At 46.5% G+C, this 22,434-nt stretch overlaps 1 protein-coding gene across 2 annotated transcripts; it reads right to left on the minus strand.

The window, feature by feature from the left end:
- Window positions 1-3,784: 3,784 nt before the first annotated feature.
- On the minus strand, window positions 3,785-14,660 carry LOC136014502 (uncharacterized). 2 transcript variants are annotated; one of them, XM_065679254.1, is made up of 8 exons: window positions 14,591-14,660; window positions 10,034-10,145; window positions 9,241-9,385; window positions 8,123-8,236; window positions 7,431-7,575; window positions 5,921-6,069; window positions 5,321-5,460; window positions 3,785-4,040 (listed from the first exon to the last, which is right to left on the minus strand). In XM_065679254.1, exons 2-8 carry the CDS (start codon window positions 10,137-10,139, stop codon window positions 3,934-3,936), a joined length of 906 nt encoding a protein of 301 aa, XP_065535326.1. In that variant the 5' UTR covers window positions 10,140-10,145; window positions 14,591-14,660; the 3' UTR covers window positions 3,785-3,933. The 2 variants fall into 2 exon arrangements, with proteins under 2 accessions (XP_065535326.1, XP_065535325.1); XM_065679253.1 differs by lacking the exon at window positions 14,591-14,660 and adding an exon at window positions 12,154-12,319.
- Between the last annotated feature and the right edge of the window lie 7,774 nt (window positions 14,661-22,434).

Genomic DNA, 22,434 nt, shown 5'->3' on the forward strand with positions numbered 1-22,434 from the left:
ATGAGACACACGAGCATGTAGCAGGGCCCTGAAATGCCTTTTCGTTTCAGAAACAAAACCAGTTTTTCAGGGTTTGGGTTCCTAAGGCCACCAGCTTTCCAAGAAATGTTAAATCCAGTAAAATTCACCCAAATCCTATAATCACTCATGGAAACAAAGGCTAGACTGGTTATTTTTGCTCAAAAGCTGGCAGGTTTCCAGCTTCATGACATGCAGCTTAGCTGAAAGAGAAATCTCTTGTGGGCAAAACCATGCATCAGGGGGTTTGGTTGGTTGGGTTTGGGGTTTTCTGGGGAGGGGGAGGGAAAGGAAGGAATTAAGGCATTTCAGGGAAAAAAAGCCTCTAAAAATAGCCTTGAGGTTCTCTTTAGCCCCAAGGCTGGAAGAACAAGGTCCACGCTTACCCTATATCTGTTTTCTCCCCCACCCCAGCTATAAGAGAAATGGGCAGGCAGGGTATTTTTAGGCTGCTGTTCCTGCTGCAGATGCAAGGAAAGCCGCTGTTCCCAAAGCTGGCCAGAGCTCTGTGTGCCCAAACAGCTATGGGAGCTTCTGCCAGCCCCTGCTCCAGGGATATAGTGCCTGGAGAGGGTTTTGGGGGCCAGGAGCTCACTCGTGGGTGGCCAAATGGGGGTTGGGGCTAGCTTGGCTTTATCCTTTGAGGGCAGCTGCCAGGGGCTTTCTCACAGGGAGGTCTGCTAAAGATGAACTGGGTGCTGCTGCAGCACCTCACCACTTTGATGCTTTGAGGCTTTCCTCACAGTTTGCTTTGGAGTGCCGAGGGTGGGAGTAAGAACACCCAGCTGTGTTCCGTACGCATCAAGGGGACCTCAGGAAAGGTGCTCCCAGCTCTGGAGCACAGAGATGGGAACAGAGACACCTCACCCCCCGGTGCCATTGCTCTTCTCCAAACCTTTCCCGGCCCTTAATCTCCTGGAAGTGCAAGGACCAGAACTGCACAGAGCCCTCAAGATGTGGGTGCACATCTTTAGTAGCTTTAGAGATGCACAAGGGTGTTCTCAATCCTGCTCCTTTCCGAACCATCCCCGATACATGGGTTGCCTCTACTACTGCCAGATGTGGAAACATCTGGGTGAGAACGGCTACCATAGCTCCAGGCTTTCATGCCTGAGTGGCTCAGAGAATGCCACTTGTAAGGTGAAGCACAGCCTGGTTTTCCCTTTATGCACTCTTTGGTACAACAGCTTCCACCATTTGTGGTGTCCACTTTCGGCTTCATTAGAGCTTTATGCAATTCCCCAGTCACCCTTCTTTAGCATCCTAAATAACTGTCAACCATCAATTTATCCCTTGGGTTTTAATGACTACATCACCCAGCTCAGGTCTAATGACACATGCCACCAGCAACTCTCTTCCTGGAGAGAAACACTCCTTCTGTTTCCCAGATTTAATCAGACATGGGAGGACATTACCCTTTGTGGCATAGCTCTAGAGACTGTTTAGAAGCCAATGGCAATATAAAACATTTCACCCTTACCAGTGTGCTTTTTGAGTCCTTAAGAGAGCTCAAAGAGGTTTGTGAGACACGAACTGCTTCTGAAGAAGCCCTGTTCACTCTCCTGAGGTAATTAATGCATTAATTACATCCTATGCTGTAGTTTCTGGTCATTTGAAAGAAAAGAAGTCACTGAAGGCTTTGTTTAATGTCTGCGGAAAGGCAGTGCAGGACCAGAGCTCCTACTCCAGGAGCTCTTGCTTGAGAGGATAGAAAACACCTTCCAGGGCAACCTGTGCTGCACAGCCTCGCACCAACTACTCACCTTGCCTGCAACCCTTAATTCACACACCAGTGGATTTAATACCACTGTACTAAAGGCAGCAGCTTATGGAGAGGCTGCCGGGCAGTTACCAGCAGGGCTCTTGGGAAGAAGAGCATTTAAGTAGAAGGGCCCTTCAGCACCCAAGTCTTCACCTTCAAAGGCTGATGAAAGCATGATCGGTGGAAGCATCTGGCTCCAGCAAGAGACCAGGGCCAGTGCAGAACCTCAAGCACAAATGAGGCAGCAGCCAGGACAGTTACTGCAGGTGGCTTGTAGATGTAGTGGAAGAGTAGTGGAATTTGCTGATTTACTTGAAAATAAAGCACGACAAAATGAAAGAGGAAGTGCATGACACTGATTTAGTTTTGTTAAATGTAAATGGTAGCACATGGTATTTTAGACAATTTAACCTTTGTAATAGCGTTGCAATGAATTCAGCATCTGAAAGCACCTGCCGTGTAGAAACACTTCCAGATAGCAGTGAGGCACCATCACCTCTCAAGTAGGCACAGGAAGTGGAGGCAGTGGTCTGACAACTCAGTCAATCCCCGTTAAGGCTTCCTGTGGTGAAGCCGCATGAGAAAGCACCGGTCCAGAATGAACTCACGTTATCAGTTCAAGTGATTCTTCCCTTAAACAGGTTTCCCTTTGAAGCATCAGCTTCACCCCGGCGCAGGTACCACCTCATCCGCGCATCTCACCTCCTGCCCGCACGGCTACAATCCCTTCTCCAGCAGGAGGCATCCAGCCAGCACAAACTGCACCGCACAGCTCAGGGAAAGGCAGCCCACGGCTGCTGCCTGACCCAGATCTCTCCTGTCTTATAGGCAGAGCAGGAACAGCAAAGCTGCTGCTATTGTGGGTCACACACAGGGACGGTGACACAGCGACTAACTTAATTGAGAAAGGGAAAAACCAGGGCAGAGCCCCAGATGCTTCGGTGTATGCTTACAGGTGAGCGCAGCTTCAGTTTCCAGAGCTACAAACAAAAATAGGCTGAAGGCTTGCCTTTGTGTCAGAAATATTCAGTCACTCCTCCTCTCCCCCCTTGGGTATCAAACAGAGCTGACACAACACAGGTGGATCTCCGGAGCTGTAGTATCTTTGTCATGTGGGAAAAGCAGCAGGAAAGGGAGCAGTTGCTGCCTGCAGGATTCCTGCTCACACCACAGGGGCTTGCAGAAACCCAGCACTGAATGGCCAGAGGCATGACAGAAGTCTCACTGCTCACCTTGGCCTTAAGGAAAATTAGTTACCAAAGAAAAACCCATAAAGAAGTGTCTGTGCAAGCCTGCATAGTGCCTGTTGACAGCCGCAACAGATAGAGCCACAGCTCTATCCCAAACATGTACAGGGCTGTTCAGCCGAAGGACCTTTTCCTGCACTGATGCAGTCAAACCAAATGAAGGGCACAGATTGCTCACTGCTCTTGTGAGACCTCACCTGGAGCATTGTGTGCAGTTCTGGTGTCCTCAACATAAAAAGGACATGGAACTGCTGGAACAAGTCCAGAGGAGGGCCACAAGGATGATCAGGGGACTGGAGCACCTCCCGTATGAAGACAGGATAAGAAAGCTGGAGCTGTTCAGCCTGGAGAAGAGAAGGCTGCGTGGAGACCTCAGAGCAGCCTTCCAGTACCTGAAGGGGGCCTATAGGGATGCTGGGGAGGGACTCTTCGTCAGGGACTGTAGTGACAGGACAAGGGGTAACGGGTTAAAACTTAAACAGGGGAAGTTTAGATTGGATATAAGGAGGAAATTCTTTCCTGTTAGGGTGGTGAGGCACTGGAATGGGTTGCCCAGGGAGGTTGTGAGTGCTCCATCTCTGGCAGTGTTCAAGGCCAGGTTGGACAGAGCCTTCGGTGGGATGGTTTAGTGTGAGGTGTCCCTGCCCATGGCAGGGGGGTTGGAACTGGATGATGGTCCTTTCCAACCCTAACTATTCTATGATTCAATGTTGGGGCTGTGAACAGCTGAGCTGAGGGAACTTAGGAGCAGGAGAGGTTTCCAGACAAGCGTCTGTATTTGGAATGGGAAGAAACAGAGAGCATAAGGCAATTGATACTGGAAGGACAGACCAGCAGATGCCAGATCCTTTTTTCTCCATTTAAAGTATCTACTACAGCATGCCAGAGGTCTCAGGCCACTGTGCCCTATGGGTCTGGGTTTTCTGATGCTTCCAATGGTCTCCTAAAGTGTCTCCATGCAACAAGTCCCAGCCGAACAGCAAAAATGAAGCAAGTGATTGTCAGCAGAACAACTAGAAAACAAACACAGAAGCACGTTAGTGCATGAGGAAGTCAGTCCCTCTTGTCATATCACAGCTCCTTGTACTGGAAGCATTCAAGGAAAGAGGAAAACAAGAAACCCCCTGTACAGGAGCCACTATCCCCCATCAGAGTTTCACTGCTATCCAGTCAAACACCCAGTGCTTCCAGGTCAAGGAATGTCTAAAGGGGGGGCTTTATGGACACAGAAATAAAAGTGCATTGCATTAACAAAACACTCCAGGAATAGTTGAACTACATAAAGAACCATGCACTAGTTTGGGAAAAGCACATTCCTGACCTACCAGCCAAACAAGCTGAACCACTAGAGATGAAGTTTTGTTGGTAGAAATGCCCCATTGCAGGAACACAGTCTGCCAGATCACACATACCCTCCCATTCCTGGTGGCCGTAACCATCAGGAGATGTCTCCAGTGCCCTCATGCCTTGGGCAGACAGGCTCTGCTAAGTCCTGTTGGGCTCCAGCTGCCCTTACAGCCAAAGGGAACACACACTGGAGTGACTGCAATGGTGCCAGTCCAGACATTAGCTTTAGCCACTGGTCCATGGCAGCTTCTGCTGACCTTACAGTGGGAACAGGCATCTCAAACTGCTGCAGCACAATCCAGAGCTCACACAACTCAGTCCCTTTCATGCCAGCATAATAGCAGTCAATGTCATAGCTTTGGCCAGACTGATTACACAGTATTTGGACAGCTTGAGCCCTTCTACAATGGATGACTACACTCAGCTACAGTGGCATGCAACAACCAAACAATCCTGGGAAAACTGAAGACTAGCCCAATTCTGCATAGGAGAGGAGCACACACAGAGTTCTGAATTGTGAAATTTAAATACATCCCCTCTTTGGGTCAGAAGCTTATGCACTGATCCTATATCCTAAATGATAGAGGATAAATGGAAGTCCACAGCCTTCATCCCAGCCCTGCTCTTCCTTCAGCCCAGCCTGTGTCAAATGGAGCTGCAAACAAGGGACCCAAGTGGATAATGGAGAATTGAAGGATAAACATATTGCACTGGGAAGTGAACTTGAGGCAACACAAGGTTTGAAAACAGCCCCAAGGCTCATGGGCAGTGATTTCTGCTCTACTCTTTACTTTGCAAACTTAATGCCTCCTAATAAATCCCTCTAAATACTACTTTCCAAGAGACAGTTCTAAATACTACTTTCCTGCCCTTAATAAACAGGAAAGATGTAGAAATGTTTTCTTTCCTCCTTTTACAAGGGTTGGAAACAGCCCAAAAGATTCACCTATAAAAACTCCATTCGTTGTTGGGAATGAAAACAAGAAGTTCTTGCATGCGCTGCCAGTCAGAGCTGTTATGACCACTGGGTAGACTGTGAGGTTATAGCGGACATACTGGTCAAGGACAAAGTTTTCTAGATAAAACCTGTGAAGAAAAAGAGGCAAAGTAAATCTTTTCTCCATACTTTGATTCCTGAAAGGAATTAGACAAAGATCTGTTTCCTTTTGGCAGGCCAGTTTGGACCAGAATCCAAAACTGTTCATTTACCTAAATTCATAAGATAATTTTTTATTAGAAGTTCAGGTGGAAAAGCCATGCTTCATATTGTTTTCCATATCAAGCCCTCATATGTAAACTTAGGGCAGGTTGGGCTCATCCAAGTCACAGCAATCTGTTCCTGACCCACAGCTTATTGGCATTGCTGAGGGTCATGGAAGAAGAGCTATGCTCAGGGTCCTTGTTCATCTGCATGAATTCTAAGGGGCCATTGTACCCTGTGCTGGTACCTGGACAGACTGAATGAATTGGCACAGATAGCCCAACCCATTTGTGAGAGGCTGGAAGGGTTTGGTGGGTTAGGGTTAGGGTTGCTTAGGATGCTTACCATATTACTAGGCTGAGACCAAGGATGCTGAGACAAGCAGTCGTTGCTGTCTCATTGGCCACGTTCCACTTGTAGATCAGCACAACGGCAAAGTTCAGCAGGGTGGCAATGCTGGTCCATGTTGCATACAGCGCCAGCCCATTCTGGACCTGCCAAATAGCACGGCAAGATGACAACCAGGGATAAAAAAAGGCGATTCCCAATTGTCTTCTGTGATCCATAGGGACTTGGGCGATTAAACCAGCCTTCTGGACCCAGCTGCAGGAAAAGCCCCTCAACACTGAGAAGGGTTGAAGCCTTGGCTTCCCCAAAGTACCCCAGAAATCCACCCCAGCTGCAGAATTCCTCATACAAAGCTCTGTAATCCCATCACGGACTTCCCATCCACACCCCAAAGCATACAGTCTGCCTGGCTGCCCAGCCCAGTTGTTGCAGGCTGCTGTAACTGACACAGAGAGAGAACTTTCTGGATCTTAGCAACATCCCGGCAAATATCTTTGCTACATGGAGCCTGAAGCAGGTACTGTCAAGGGCTGGAGTCACTGCTGAGCAAGGATTGGGAACCCAGCTATTCCCATTTCCTGTGTTACAATGCAGGAAGTGCAGTACAACAGTGTAAAGAACAGCCTGCTCCCAGTTTGTACCAAGAGATGCAGACACATTTCCAGCAGGGTTGGTAGGAACTTTTCTATCCAAACCCTCCAAGCTTTGTAGACTCCCCCTTCACCAAAACCCCTCCTAGCTCCTTGGATGAGCACGTTAAGCTTTGTCACTGGACAACATCAGCATCAAGCAAAGGAGTCAAAGGTGGTTAAAGCACACACAGGCATGGAAGGAACTGCAGGGCGAGGTGTCCTGGATGGGGAGGAAGGGGTCAGGGTAGGTTTGAGCTAGGAGGGAGGAACAGGGGAGGAACAGAGGAGTGGTGGAGTGCGAGTATGTTTGTGCTCTCTGTGCAGTTTGCCAAACAAACACCCACTCTTCTCAAGGACAGCAGAATCATCATTTCCTTCCAGAATCTGGCAAAATCAAAGGCAGATGCACTTGAAACCTTGAGCAGTGTACAAGAAATAGATAGCTTCTTGCAATCAGATGCAAGGGGCATCATCAGCTACAGCAACAGAAGCCACCCTTAGCAATGGCATCTCTCTCTACAAGAAATATTCTTCCCATCCCAAACACAGGTCTGGGCTGAAGTCTTCACACCTCACTGGAAACTTAATTCTGTAGCAGCCCGAGAAGTGCAAGGGATATATTACTCTGAATCTTTCCCATTATCATAGAAACATAGAATCAACTAGGTTACAAAAGACCTTTAAGACCAAAGATGGAGATTATGCCCAATGAGAAAGATGCAATTAAGCTTGTGTGCGCCTGCAGCAAGCACAAGGTGAAGTCAGTGCAGAAGCCTTCCCTTACCCATCTCCTGCCATTAAATCTCTCTTGGTACCTGCAGCACTGCACAGAGCTTTTAGCATTTACCAACAACCGTTTCCCAAATGTCACCTACTAGGATGCGGATGAGCCAGAGCTCAGCTTTGTGGCCCTTCACAAGCCACGAGGAATGGGCGCTCAAGGCTCGGTGTGAAATGAGGAGGCAGACAAACGTAGTCAGAGTGAGAGCTACCAGGAGCACCAGGGCTGGGAGGAGGCATCTAGGACAAAGAACATACACACACAGCATACATTTTTTCAGTGGTGTCTTAATGCCTTAATTCATAGCTTTAGTGTTTGCTGGCTTTAAGTTAATCAGCCTTTAATAAAGGTAATCGCTACATGGAGCCTTCATTTTAACATATTGCTGTTCTACTCTGTTCATCACAAAGTTATTATTCTCCTGGCTGCAACCGATTTCTTCATCTCTTGACAGTGGTGTTATTATAAGCCCTTCATGTGACCATGATTATGAAAACAAACCAAGGCAAGGAGCTTAGAAGAGAGGCACAGCTCCTGTCTTACCTGTGGAGGAAAAACAACATGGAACAGCAGCAACTTTAGGAGATCTTAGACTTCAATAACCAATCCACCTCATGGGCAAGATAGTATTGTGCCAAACTTTCATGAAGGCTACCTTTAGCTAAGGCCTGCCTTGAAGTTTTACGGGTCTGATTAAGTGTTCACACAGAAGGGAAAGGCAAAATAGAGTATTCAGACAGTGCCAACAAGAGGTTTAGAAAGCGTTTGTAACAAAAAGCGACTTACTCTCGGTCCCACAGAAACAGCCATGCAATGTTGAGGCCATTGTTGAGTATCCACACTACATAAAAAGGTATTGGCAGCAAGTCTGGCTTTATGTAGACACATCCAAATTCATTCCTGCCAGGAAAAGTGGTTATGGAGAAAGGCACTTTTCTTCTGCATTGACTAACCAAGCTTTCCTGCCCTCATTTTCCTCATACTAACAGGGACTCTACACTGGAGTTAAGTATTTCAGCCTAAATCAGACTATTTCCCCTCTGCATCTTTCTCAGACACACAGTCCTTACGGCTTTCCCCATCAGAACATTGTCCCACAGTACAGAACTCGCTGGTCTCTGCACATAACTAAGGACTGCTCCACAGATGCTGCAAAGCTTGTGGCACTGCTGGTGGTAGCAATGGCGTGATCATAGGATTTTAGCCCAGTTCCCAGGGAGAAAAGGCTTATGGGATCATAGTGTGAATGCATGTGTATATACACATTTTATGTGTGCACACATACATGTATATGGACTTGATCACTCCTGTACAAACATACATCATTCTTCCCTCAACCTTCAGTGTCGGCAACTATCAACTGAGCAAATTCTTACAAGTCATGTGAAAACAGCAGATACTTAATCTAAGCAGTCCATGGTCCCTCTTGACAGAAGAGCTGCAATGTAAGTGTATCCCACAGAAGACATCACAATACTACAGATATGACATGGTAGTACACAAGGCAGTTACTGATCTTACAGCCCCAAAACTTCCCGATGCCAAATCTCTGATCTCTAACAGCGAGTAAAGTCAAAGCATTAGCTCCATAACCCATTAATTTTGCCCCTATGGATTCTCAGCTTCTAGCAGTGGGTAAATACTACTGAGTAACAGTCAGATCACATGAATCAGTGGAAACCAGGCCTCATGCTTTGTAACATGTCCGCACATTACAGCGGTTCATATACCTCCAAGCTGTTTCTCAGCTTTGATGCTGAACCTAAAAGATGCTGACCTTCAGCATGTCAAGGGGAATGACAGTGGGTTTGCTCTGATTAGGAGGCCCAGAAAAGGGAGTAAGAGACTGAACTACAGAAGGGAAACACCATTATCTCTTATGTGTACCTAAGCAGGGCAAATACCTTCGACAGATCCCCGACAAGGCGTAGAGAAGCCAGGCAAGCTGCCAGGCATAGATGACATTCCAGATGAGGAAAGTCCAGCCAGCTGGTGTGAAGTCAGTGTTGTACTTGGCTGAGATGTTTCCAGGGGTTGACCTGAACAGACCTGTGGTGGTGAACGTTATTGCAGGTAAAAGTGTTACTACATACCCAGGATGGGGAAAGACTCCCGAATTCCCTCCTCCTGTAATCTTCCTCAAGGCTTAGGCCACACCTCAGTGGATCTGAGCGAGATGAAAGGATGCCCAAGGTGAAAACAAGCCATGTGCTGCAGCTGGCTCTCCTTTAGACACCCGTTACAGCATCACTGTCCCAATGGGGATCCCTGAGCACCTTCCCTCTTACACAGAACCAGAAAAGCCAGTTGCGTGCAGAAGACAGAGCGAAGCACAATGCCCATTTCTGACAATTTCAGCTGGGAAGTGTTCAAACCAGGCACCACTGCCCTCACTAAACACATAGCAGCTTTCACCAGGATACAAGGGCAGTGTATGCAAAGATTGCCTTTCACCTGCCACTAGATCCAGGTTCACCCAGGACAAGACCATTTACTTGGATTTCAGGGGCTGGATTTCAGTCCCCTGGCTGTAATTCCTGGAGGATGCACCAGCTGCTTCCATCTTTCAACGATAAAGGTGTATTTGGAGAAGCGGTGATGTAACAAACAGACCTAACCCGCATAAGGCACCGTAAATCATCAAACGATGTAACCTCAGAAATCCTCCTCTGAACAAAGCCAGTTTGTTTGCATTACCTTTGAATGTCCCAGTGGCATCTCCAGCATTCAGTATCACTACAGCCACGAAAACAGCCAGAGCCAGAAGCATCACCAGAATCTTCAGCTTGTGCATGGCATCCATTTTATCCTGCAACAAATTAGGGGTATTTTTTGGCTATCCTGGTGCATGGCTGGGTTTGTTCCATGTCCCAGAGTCTGTTTTTGAAGTTGCATTGTAAATTCCCCAGTTTTTACTGCTGACTTATTTGTGGTGTTTTCATAAGAACCACAAAGGCCTTGCTTGCATGGGCTAGGAGCATCTGCCTTGGAACCAGCATCCCCTCGACAGTGTCAGCAGCCCAGAAAATTGCCCCAAAGCAGGGCAAACCACTGATACCTCCCCAGAATCCTCTTCCAATAACTCAAGGATTTCTAGTGGTAGCGTCTTTAATAGTGTCTCATGGGGTTTGAAGTCTGCAAACTCTCCCCAGATCATTGCATCACTTCACGGATGTGGAAAAACCCATCTCAATGTCTGAGATTTTCTGTTAACAGCCTTTACCAGCCCCTAGGGCTGCAATGGCTCCCCCATGAGTTTCAGATGGGGAGCAAACACTACAAACACCCAGGAAGGCGGCTGGGTTCTGGACAACACTGTCCCACAGAAGCAGAGACCTTGCTAGGCTGCAGAATTGAAGTGGGAAGCCAGAGTACCCTGTGAGCAGCCTGCTCTGCCACCACCCATCCCTTACTGGCATAGTGCAAGAGAGAGCTTGACTTTGCCTATGGATGTATTGCACAGGGTTTAAGAGCTAAATAATTAGCAAGTGTAAGATTGATCCCATCTTATCTTACGCAGCTATTGCAGTTTTACTGAAGAAAACACCTATCAGTTTTGGCCACTTTAGGAAGAAATATGAAAGCCTTAGTCTTGGCTTTGCAGCCAGGTACCTTTGGGTTCAATGTAGCTTTTCACATTTACCTCTAATCCTACAGCGCCTACAAAATAACTTTTCATGATGGTACAACCTCCATTTCTGCTGGCTGCAAGTAAGATTAAAAGGCTTTAGCAGATCTCAAGAACTTTATAGGTTATACAAACTACACACTACAGTGTTCCAAGTTTTATACATAGTGACTTGAGCTCTCCCAAGTGATCTCCATTAGTCCAGCGTTTGTTCTATCAAGGAAAAGCTGCATGCCACCTGCAAGAGTAAGCATGCATGCATCCACACTATAGGCAACAGCTTTATTTCCCCCTCAGAGTTCAGTACTTGAATGGCCTTCTCTATACAATGGCACTTCAGTGCCTTCCAGGCATCTGACAGTAACTGGAATGGCAGGAATAACTGAGTTGTTGCAAGCTGCTCAGCGTTGAACTAATAAATTCCAGTCCCCACTTCAGTAGATGCTTTTATAGTTCTGGCCTTTGTTCATGGGCTGAGCTCATTCAGACACATCACAAGGAAGTGGGAGGGGAAATTCTGCTTTCTGTAAATCCCTACAAGCTTTTCCCTTTCCAGGTCCATCAAAACAGAGAAACCCTTCTTTAAAAATTGAAATCCTGTGTGGAAGAACTCATTTAACTCAAGATGTCAAATCCCAATTAGATTTACAGCAGTCAAACCCCAAAACACAGTCTTCGGTGGATACACAACAAGCTCTGGAAAGGAAAACCCACTTGCACTATTAAAGATATCACTTCTGTCTCAGGAAATAACTGACCTGCAGATTCCAGAAATCAAGGAAAATGTAGGATTGGAAGTATCACTGCACACTTGTCCTGTTCTTGTGTTCTTTCCTTGAGCACTGATTTATGGCCGCTTCAAAATAGCGCATGGGAATAGATGGCCCTTTGATTTCACCATCAAGCCAAATCTGTGTTCTCCTGACAGTGCTGTAAGTGAATTCAGCACCACATTTCTCTTTTGTTAGCATATTTGGAAGAGACTTGATTACACAGCTTCACAGAAGCCCATGCTTGCTTACGGGAGTCTAGGAGGAGAGTCCTATTTTAAAACCAATCGATAGTTTCACTACTGTCTGCCACCTCCTGCCTCCCTCTATTTATCACCAGCAGTACACATCCGCAGTGTTTCCCTGCCTGCAGTTATCACTCACAAACGCCCTTTAGAAGAATCAGGAATACTACTCACAAGGATCCACACAGGCTTTTTGGTGGCGTCTCACAGCTGCAACTCAGCTACCACCAGTGCCGAGGAGTCTCCGCTGCCCAGTCTTATCTAAAGACAACTGACTGCTAATCACGCATCAGTGTGGAACCACAGCCGTCAGACACTTCCTGCCGGAGCTGCAGCCTCCCACTGGCTGAAGCCTCCCCAAAACAATCACTTTTACCTTGCATAAGCGCTTACTTAACGAGGGCCTTTTGTAACAGGCAGAGCAGCGCAGCTCCCAACTTGCTGGCACCGCAAGCTAACGAGTGTGTGCTCTCCGGCTCCCGCCTGCTTTGTCTTTCCCTGTATCGACCACAAGGAGGGAAGCTCAGGACTCCACTGCAAAATACTGCATCTCAAGCTGACAGCTAGGGCAGCATCCCTGTGTGGGAATGGGGACACTCAGAGGGATAGCCGCAAGAACAGCCTGGATTTGGGGGTTGGGGAAGCTGGAGATTTAACACATAGCAAGGAATGGATCCTGTGAGCAGCTACAGATCTTCCTATAGCCTCGGATGGAGCTGAAAGCTAAGCTTCTCTCAGGACTGGGCACTTGGGGACATTTTATAGTGCTAAACATCATAGCTATGAGTAACTTCTCTTGCACAGCAAGCACTTGTATAGCTATCTTGTATTTTTATACTTTGCATCTATTCCTTGCAGGACAACACATACTGGTGAAAACCCCTGAACCTGGCCTTAAAGCTGGACTTTCAGTAACTACTACATCTGAAGGACTCTAGAAACCATAGGGAGAATCTTCCTCATGTCAGAGCCAGACGGAAAAGGCAGGAAAGAAGATAACCCCAAACCTGAAGTACTACATGGGCTTTTCCAAGATTTATTTTAAGATACTGGTTTCAAGCATTTTGTACAAGTAAAGTTTTTGTTCACAGATACAGAAAAGGTTCCTGCCCCCCATTACAAGCCAGCCCCACAGGAACAGAGCAAGCCACACTAAGTTAGTCTCCACCTGCATCTCTGCCTGCTGCAGTACTGGAGCCCCAGCACATCCACTCCATTCATTTTATGTTTCTGCTTGTTTCCCCTCAAATTTAAATGATTATGGCCAATGAAAAACATGCTTCATCATCAAGATGTTCCTTATCTTGTGCAACTACAGTGCCTACCAAGCAGTCTTGCTAGGTACTCCTGCACAACAAATATAAAAGCAGTGAATAAAATAGCACCTATCCTCAGCCATTAGAAGCAACATCATGGGGCTGGGAACCAACCTAGCCTTTGGAACAGGAACACAAAGCTTACTTGAACATGGATTTGCCAGCTGTGGAGAAGGGCAGGGCATCCAGCCAACACGGCCATTGCCTCTTATCAGTGTAGGTCTGCAGACCACCCTTTGAAGGTATTCTGATGAGGAAACCAATGGCTTAAGTACGATTATTTCATATCAGCCAGATATGCTCTGCACACTGATCACAAACTGCTCATGCATAACCTGTTCCTTGAAGAAAGCTAAGGCCTGAACTCAGTGTGGTGGCATTAACATCTTTCCTGTTTTCCCTTTGTGTATCCCACCAGATACGTACACGGTCACTCTCCTCTTGTCCTAGAAATGGCCTTTGAGTTACAAGTTTATAGTTTATAAGCACTGTTACAAAAGTATGGGCTGAAATACAAGCAGAATCCTCTTCCTGGTATATTAAAACCTACAGCGCATTTTTTCCACACTGGACCATGCCTTATTTATAGCCTACTGTATATAGTATGCATATAGGTCGTGGTTTCAGCTGAATAGAGTTAATTTTCTTCCTAACAGCTGGTATCCATATATATATGTTTTTACTCATCAGATAGTCTAAATGACCTCAGCATGTTAGATACTGCATTTTCATCCAGTGAATAGGTGGCCTGAAGTTCTTCACTTGATGCAGACAAGTTTATCTCGCACATGCCTGTCAGGCACAGCTGATCAGCTAGGTCCACGCTGATCTAAATCCAGGGCAAGTTTTGTGCAGGAAACACTGGCCAAGTGGGAGAGCCAACACATTTTGCTGTCCCATGGTCTTGCTCGGCATTTCATAATGCATCTGTTCTGCGGCAGAGACAAGTGGAACCAGTGCCATCATAGCAGTGCCCTTGTCTTGTTTCCACAGCAAGCCAGGCGGGAGCTTTAGGCTCTCATTCTGGGTTTCAAAGTTATTTTCTCAGAATAAACTGTGACACGGGCCTTTGATGAAATATTCAGAGTTATTTTACCATGCAGCTTTACAGAAATCCCCTAAAGTATGTTAGTGGAGTACAGTGGAATGTACTTAGTGCTTATAAATGTGTTAAAACTGAACAGCTCTTGCTTCACTAGGCTGCACAGTACTGCCAGACATGGGATGCTCGGTGCAGCTACAGCTCTAAGATACCAGTGTCCAACTCAAAGCAAGCATTCATGGAAAGGCCCTACCTTTCTAGTGTGTCTTCACTGAAAGAACTTTTAGACTTATATCTTCCACAGGGATTTCAGTTGAAAATCCTTGCTGGCCTGTTGAGGAAGAAAAATTGTATTATTAGATGAGTGACAGATGCAGTTATATACATTTCAGCCTCAATGTTTGTATGTACAAAGGGAAGCATAATACAATTCACATTCATGAAAGGATACGTTTTGAAATCAAGATACTCAGCAACAATGCTGAATGAAATCACAGTCCCACAACACATCCAGCGTTCAGTACTTCAAGACAAGCTGCTTTGATTTAAGAGTAAGTTTGTATTGATCCTGGGCCGTGATAGAGGAAGACAGTTTACAGCTAGCAACCATCACGGCAGTTTAACACTGATAAGCAAAGGAATATACAGACTCTCTTCCTGTACTACCAAAAACCTTTAAAGGGTCCATCTTTAGAGCCTTTGTTTGCAATTTAGTAAAGGAAAAGAGGAAAAAGTTGCTTTTCAAGGAGGAAAGGAGATCTACCATGCTCATCCCTCCCCACACACACTCCCTGCAGCACCGTGGTGTGCTCCGCCAGCACCAGTGCACCTCAGACACCAGCTCACACGCAATAGCAGGACTGGTTGCAATGGGACCACAGCTCTACTGTCACTCACTCGTGCGCTAGAAAGCAGTGGGAGCATTTACAAGGTGCTGAGCTAGCACAGACTTCACACTGGAATTAAAGCCCTGATGACAAGAGGAAGATCTTTTTAAAAGAAAAACAGAAAACCATGATCTCTCCTTGTCATAGCTGAAATAAGACATTATGAGCAGAGACAGCTTGAGCCCAGCACATAAAGCTGAAGACAATAACTTCCTACCCAAAGTGACCACTGTGGAGGCCCTGCCCTCTATTTTGAGTTATTTTGCACTGTGCAGGAACCGAGACAAGTCCACCTGTGGCCAGCTCACCCACTTCATGGCACACACTGTCACTAGCAGCAAGCTCTAGTGCAAAGCACTAGAAAGGCCACTTTTCCTCACCAAGGAACACTTTATTGTCATCTAGGTCAGAGGTATTTCTCTCTTAACAGGAGACAGCAGAAATAGTTGAACAAAACCAGTGCCAGGGTATGGTTATATTAACATTCAGCCAAGCAACTCAAAATAGAATAGCCTATGAAAAGGAGAAGCTCTCAACATCAAAGGATGTGCACAGCCAGGAAAGAGCTGACCTGAAGCGAGTCCTAAATGCAGCTGTGAGACACAACCCGTACAACTCCTTGTCCAGATACAGCCACCAGCAAGGACTCCTGGGGCAAGTCAAACTCTCCTTGCCCTGTCCCACAGCAAGCCAGGAGCTCAGCAGCTCCAGACCAGCAGAGCCTTTTGTTCCCATGAGCAGCACTGATGGGTTTAAATCCAAAAAGCATCCCCTGCCCCCGGAGCTTCAGTTTACTCTTTACAGCCACTTGCTTCCCAACTCCAGCCTTTCCTAATGGGAAACTGGCACCCAGGAGTCAGTAAACCCATTGGAAATTGTTTTCAGGTCAGGTTCAGCAAATGTTGACAACCAAATATACTAATCTGCTAACAACAGCTCAAGCATCCTAATCCTGCAGTGGGTTAATCTGAGTGCCTTCAGTGCCAAGGATTAGCTTTTCCTCACTGCTAGAAGGGATGGGATTTGCCCGGGCGCACTAGGATGGACACACAGTGGAGAGGATCTGTGCTAGCAATCCCCTTTGTGTATTTTAAGAAGGAAAATCATCTGCTTTTTATTGTTGGAGAACAGAACAGAACAGACCCACCCTTTGGCAGCCAGGAAATCTCCCTGGGCTTGAGGGAGCAAGAAGGGCAATAGGAATCCACTACCCACTTATTCTCAACCAGACATTTAGGCAGCTGCCATGCTGAAACTCATTGACTGATCTCCAAATCTTTCCGTTGAACTCTAGAGTAAGGACATAGTTGAAATTACATTTAAGTAACACAGAACTAACCCCTGCCCCACTCTTGAGAGAAAGGGAAAAGACAAAGCTCTTCTGTCTTTAAGCTAAGCATAATGAGGCAGACTGAAAATACTCCCCAGATGTTCTCACTTACTGGTTAACCATTGGTTAAGTTGCCTTCAAGGGCAGCCCAGGAGTCTACAGCAGTGTCTGGCAGGCAGCATCCACAGCATCAGACCAGGAGCAGGCAGCGCTTTCTGGAGCTGGCAGGCAGCACCCAGCTATGAGAAACCAGAAGCTCACCTGTGCAACCCACCCCTTTGAACAGGATGACTGTGAAGAGATGACAAGAACAGCGTTAAGCAGGGATGAGCAAGGACACATTTATATGGCTGGATAATCTTCGTTTTGGAAACTTTAGTTTATTCAATCGCGTCACTGCTGTTGCTCACAGAACTGCCCCATGTCCTCCTCTGACACTGGAGGAGTGACACACAACCAACCGCATCCATCCAGTACCTTGTTTGGCCAGCATCACTTCTGTATCCTTGTTGACTTTAAGGATACACACATATTAGCCTCCTGGGCAGCTTCTCTCTACCCTCAGCACTATCACCCCTGAATGCTTCACAAGCATTGACAACTCCATGAGACAGAGAAAAGGGACTCAGGAAACAAGCCCCTTGCACTGACAGTACAGCAGATGTCCATAAGCAGTCAGTGGGGCTACTTCACAGTCCACACGGTCACCCAGCATGACCAGGAATAGAGACAGACAGCAAGGGAGAAAAGGCACCTGGATTGCAGTCAGGACACAAGTTTTTCTGATTTCCATGAAAGCAGAGAGCTGCCTTTATTTTATAGCCGCAGCATTCAGGTCAGCAAGAACCTCTCATGCAGAAAGCCTGCTTTGTAACTTGGGTGGCCTGATTTCCTTTACAGCATTTTTGTGGCACTTTATATGCTTAAATGAAGAAGTGTCACCTCTAATTGACAGTATCCAATGCACCTCTCACACGGGCAATGTGCATCTGAAGCCTGGCTTTTAGAAAATGAGAAACACAGCAAACATTTTGATTGCCATGACTTTCCTACAAGAGGAAAGCACAAAGCTTAAACAGACAACTTCAATTCACTGCAACTGAATGCCTGGCTTTAGTATGAATACTCCTTTAACGTAACAATTTTGCAATCTAATTATTTAGGTATTTTTTTTTAAAGGCAACTGGAGTATATATAAAATACCATCACATGGATATATATCACCTCCTACATGAATCATTGGCAGAACTAGAACATTTAGTTCCATGACTGTGGAAAATGAGTGGAACAAAGCTCATCGTAAGGCCTCACAGATAGGGAAGGCGATTTTTACTGAACAGAATCCAATAAGGCTGTGTGGATCCACAAAGAATCCACCAAGCTGGGTGGTCCGGTTGATACACTGGAGGGAAGGGATGCCATCCAGAGGGACCTTGACACGCTTGTGAGGTGGGCTGATGCCAACATTATGAAGTGCAACCATGACAAGTGCAAGGTCCTACACCTGGGTCGGAGCAATCCCAGGCACAGCTACAGACTGGGCAAAGAAGAGATTCAGAGCGGCCCTGCAGAGAAGCACTTGGGGGTGTTGGTAGATGAGAAAATGAACATGAGCCGGCAGTGTGTGCTTGCAGCCCAGAAAGCCAACCGTATCCTGGGCTGCATCAAAAGGAGCGTGACCAGCAGGTCGAAGGAGGTGATCCTGCCCCTCTACTCTGCTCTTGTGAGACCTCACCTGGAGCATTGTGTGCAGTTCTGGTGTCCTCAACATAAAAAGGACATGGAACTGCTGGAACAAGTCCAGAGGAGGCCACAAGGATGATCAGGGGACTGGAGCACCTCCTGTATGGAGACAGGATGAGGAAGTTGGGGCTGTTCAGCCTGGAGAAGAGAAGGCTGCATGGGGACCTCATAGCAGCCTTCCAGTACCTGAAGGGGCCTATAGGGATGCTGGGGAGGGACTCTTCATCAGGGACTGTAGTGACTGGACAAGGGGTAACGGGTTAAAACTTAAACAGGGGAAGTTTAGATTGGATATAAGGAGGAAATTCTTTCCTGTTAGGGTGGTGAGGCACTGGAATGGGTTGCCCAAGGAAGCTGTGAATGCTGCATCTGTGGCCGTGTTCGAGGCCAGGTTGGACAGAGCCTTGGGTGAGATGGTTTAGTGTGAGGTGTCCCTACCCATGGCAGGGGGGTTGGAGCTGGATGATCTTAAGGTCCTTTCCAACCCTAACTATTCTGTGATTCTATAAATTGATTCTGTCCCATTCCCACTCATCAACATACTCACCGGCAAACAGAAATATGCATCTGTCTGGGTGCAGCAGGAAGCACATGGAGGAAGACCATCACAGCCTCACTGCATCTTCTGGGCTCCTCTACATTTGAACGCATCTTTTACACCCTTTAGCAGTGGGTTCTACAATCAGCGTTGTACCTCACTGTCTAGCCTCACCCACTAGGGGTTTCATGCAAAGCTGAGTGTTTTACTGGCCCTATCTGGGTATTTCACAGCCTCAACACTGTTGGTCATCATCTCGTTACCTTACCTCTACAGCTGCAGTTTGTTCTTCCTCCTCTGATTATTGTAGTGAAATATGTGGTGGTTCTGCAGTCACTAATACATGCCTCTCCTTTAACCCTTCATGTGCTGTCTTCCTGGCATCTACAGCCATGTATTGCCATTAACACATAATATGCTAAACATCATAATTTCTGTTATGAGCCTCCACAGAGGCAGGTCTTAACCACAGGAGGTCCTGGCACAGCTAATACAAGTTGAAAGCAATTCACTTCCTGTGGACCAGGGAACAACCCTGGCAGCAAATTACACAGTTTCTGGCCATACTGAAATGCAGAGGTTGAAGTTTTCTGTCTGTTGTGGCAGATTCTAGACAGCAGCCCTTCCAGTTGGGTCTCTTGTGTAGACGTTACCATACAAGCTTCGTTCACCCTTTTTCCTGTATCCCCCATCCTTGCTTGTGCATCTGCTCACCTATCTCAATTCTCATTATTCCACACAACTGCCCCATCCCCTTCCTCTTAGGGAAAAGACCATTTCTAAAAGCTGCATCTGCCAGCCTCTATCCTCTCCTCTCCCACAAGGATGTGAATAAGGATTTTTAGACCCATAACTTGACAGAATGACTTGGCTGCTTTAAGGCAAAAAGCACACCGTTTGCTCCAGGTTGATCTTCCGACCACATTTCCAACTGCCTTTCAGAACATGGAAGTGTTAAAATAATCAGTTATTTCAGTCAAAGACTTAAAGCATCAGTTTCCTCCTAAGCCTAGTGAAAAACAGCGAGACCTTTTGTACTGCAGCTTCTCAGAAACAAGCTAAGCCTGAGGCAAGCAAAAAAACAATGGAAAATGGCAGCAACAAGGGAAAACTGCAGCCAAAGGAGAAATTTCGGTTAAGTCAGAAGTGAGGAAATGGAGCTTGAGCAGGAAGCATAAGGATGCCATAACTGCAAACAATGTTGTCATTTTTGCCTACAGGAAATGCATTTATGATTGAAGACACATGCATGCACACCCGCACATCCAGATCCTCACAGAGCACTCTGCAGCCTCTCCAGGGTCATGCAGTAGGCTGGTTTTCTCATTCAGGCTGGAGACCAAGCATGCCCATGGAAAGCCAGCTGAAGACAAGGGCTTTACCTTGAGAAGGTGAAATGCAGCTTCTTATGGAAGCGTTTATGAGCCTACAAAGGCCTTGCCTTTGTAGACACTGCTCGTGTCTTGCCTACTCCTGCAGATGGAGATCAGGATGTACCCCAGTAACCTGTTTTGGACTTAGAAGCAGCTTGTTCTTTGGAGGGACTGGAATTCCTTCCTTAGGTAACATCTGAAGGTGTCTAAAGAACAGGCATCCAGAAAGGTCAGCAGCAACATCAGATACCTCTTTTGAAAGCCACTAGCAGCAGGCTGATGAGGACTGAGCTCCCACACAGCCTGAAAAAGCCAGCCAGAGTCGCAGCCCTGCACACCTTGGAGAGGTAACATCAACTCTGCAACACCAGCCTTTTACCACATTTTCCACTGAACACCAAGAACCTATGTTGTCTTAGTCCAAATGCCCTTCAGGGTTATTACGGTGCTCCTCTGCACAATTCAGTCTTCAAAGCAGTGCCTGCCCTTCCTCCTTTCCTTCCTTCCTACTAATTAACTCCTAGTGAAACTTATGGTGTGAGCAGTTTTGATCTACTTATTCTGTTGAGGTGTGTCCGAGCCAAAATCTACAGAGCTTTAGCAGTGCCATCACTGCAAGCTCACTCTCATGCCCAGGAAGCTACATGAACTGTCAGCTCTCTGGATAATATAACATCAACCTTTCCTTCTGTATTACAGCTTCCAAATGTCTGGAAGTGCCAACGAACTGGGCTTTGGTAGGCTCAAACTATAAGGCATCTTCCTGGCATGTAATGTGGGCCATGCATAACACAGGTGGCTGGCCAGTCAATCCCCACACCTTTCATCAGCATTAGAAGCTCAAGCTGTCACACAGGTTGAGGCATATCATGACTTTTCTTGTTTTAAAGTCTGGAAATGACAGTCAGGCCCCATAGATCTACACAGCATCATTCCCACCAAGTGTATATTTTGGAGTTGCAGAAAGGTTATTACAACAAAGCAGATTATTTATAGGCTACAATATTTATAGGCTATAATCTGCAAGTCTACCACGTGGCCCTGCAAAGCTCTCTATATAAACACCAGCAGATGTAAGACCCACTTTGAACAACTACCTGTAAGCAACTGGGAATCAAAGAGAATCAGGGCTAGTATTAACCACAAGAATGCTTGCTCTGACCACAGGTACTTTCTCAGAGACCTCACCAACAATATGACGATCAGAACACCCAATTTCCTCCTTAAAAGTTAGGAAAAAACACACTGAAAAGGGCAGACCCCAACAGGAAGGGTTGGTTTTTCTCTGTGATACAAAAGAGTCCATGCCTGTCAAGCAAGACAGTTTTCCTTAAGTGGTTTTGAACCACAACAGCTCCAGTGTTTTGTGTCCTAACGCAATCACCCTTTGCGGCAAGCGCAGTTCAAACCTACCTGTTACAGTAATAAAGTAATAACAACTAGAGCCATCATTCATTATGATGAAAGGACTATCTGTCATGACTGGACCACATTATATCAGCATGGGCTATAAACATCTGATTTTACTCACCATAAAGTGTGCTTGCCCAATCAGAGAAAGCTGTTGAGCCAGAGACACGATCTCAAGACATGTAAACGTTTTCCAGGAACACATCTCTCACTTGGCAGGGCTCACCTGAAAGCGGAGCCCTGGGTGATCTGGCTCAGCAGTGAGAGCCTTCTGCAATGTGCCACGCAACAGAAAGTGGAAGTGTTGGAACACAAGAAACTCACTTTTGATGCAGTAAGAGGCATCATGATCACTTCGTGAAACTCTGATCATTAAAAGCCATTACACTAGGGGTTCACACCCTATGCACACCATACTGAAGGCTGCTCCACCCATCATATATGCCTTTCACAGATCAATTTCTACATCCAACAAAAAAGGAAGTTGATATTTAAAACCAATCCAACCCCCTCAAAGTCCCAGTAGACTCTGCTACTTACCCCATCCTGACCAGCAGCAGGAGGCTACCCATGCAAGCAGGATCTCTGCAGGCACTAATGGTTTACTCAGACCCCTGGCTGCACAGCACCAAAGCAACTCAGCTACATTTCTGCCCTCCCAACCAACAGAGAGCCTGAAACATAGGCCCAAACGTTCACTAAAATAAGAGCTTGGGAAAGAGCTCAGACAATGCCAGAAGCACAAGTGTTAAGCTATGTTCTCCCAGCTAGACTATCTCAAGTATCTTTGCACCTTGGATAAGGATGGAGCTTGTT

This window comes from Lathamus discolor, chromosome 5 (assembly GCF_037157495.1).
Source record: "Lathamus discolor isolate bLatDis1 chromosome 5, bLatDis1.hap1, whole genome shotgun sequence".
Classification (NCBI taxonomy): Eukaryota; Metazoa; Chordata; class Aves; order Psittaciformes; family Psittacidae; genus Lathamus; species Lathamus discolor.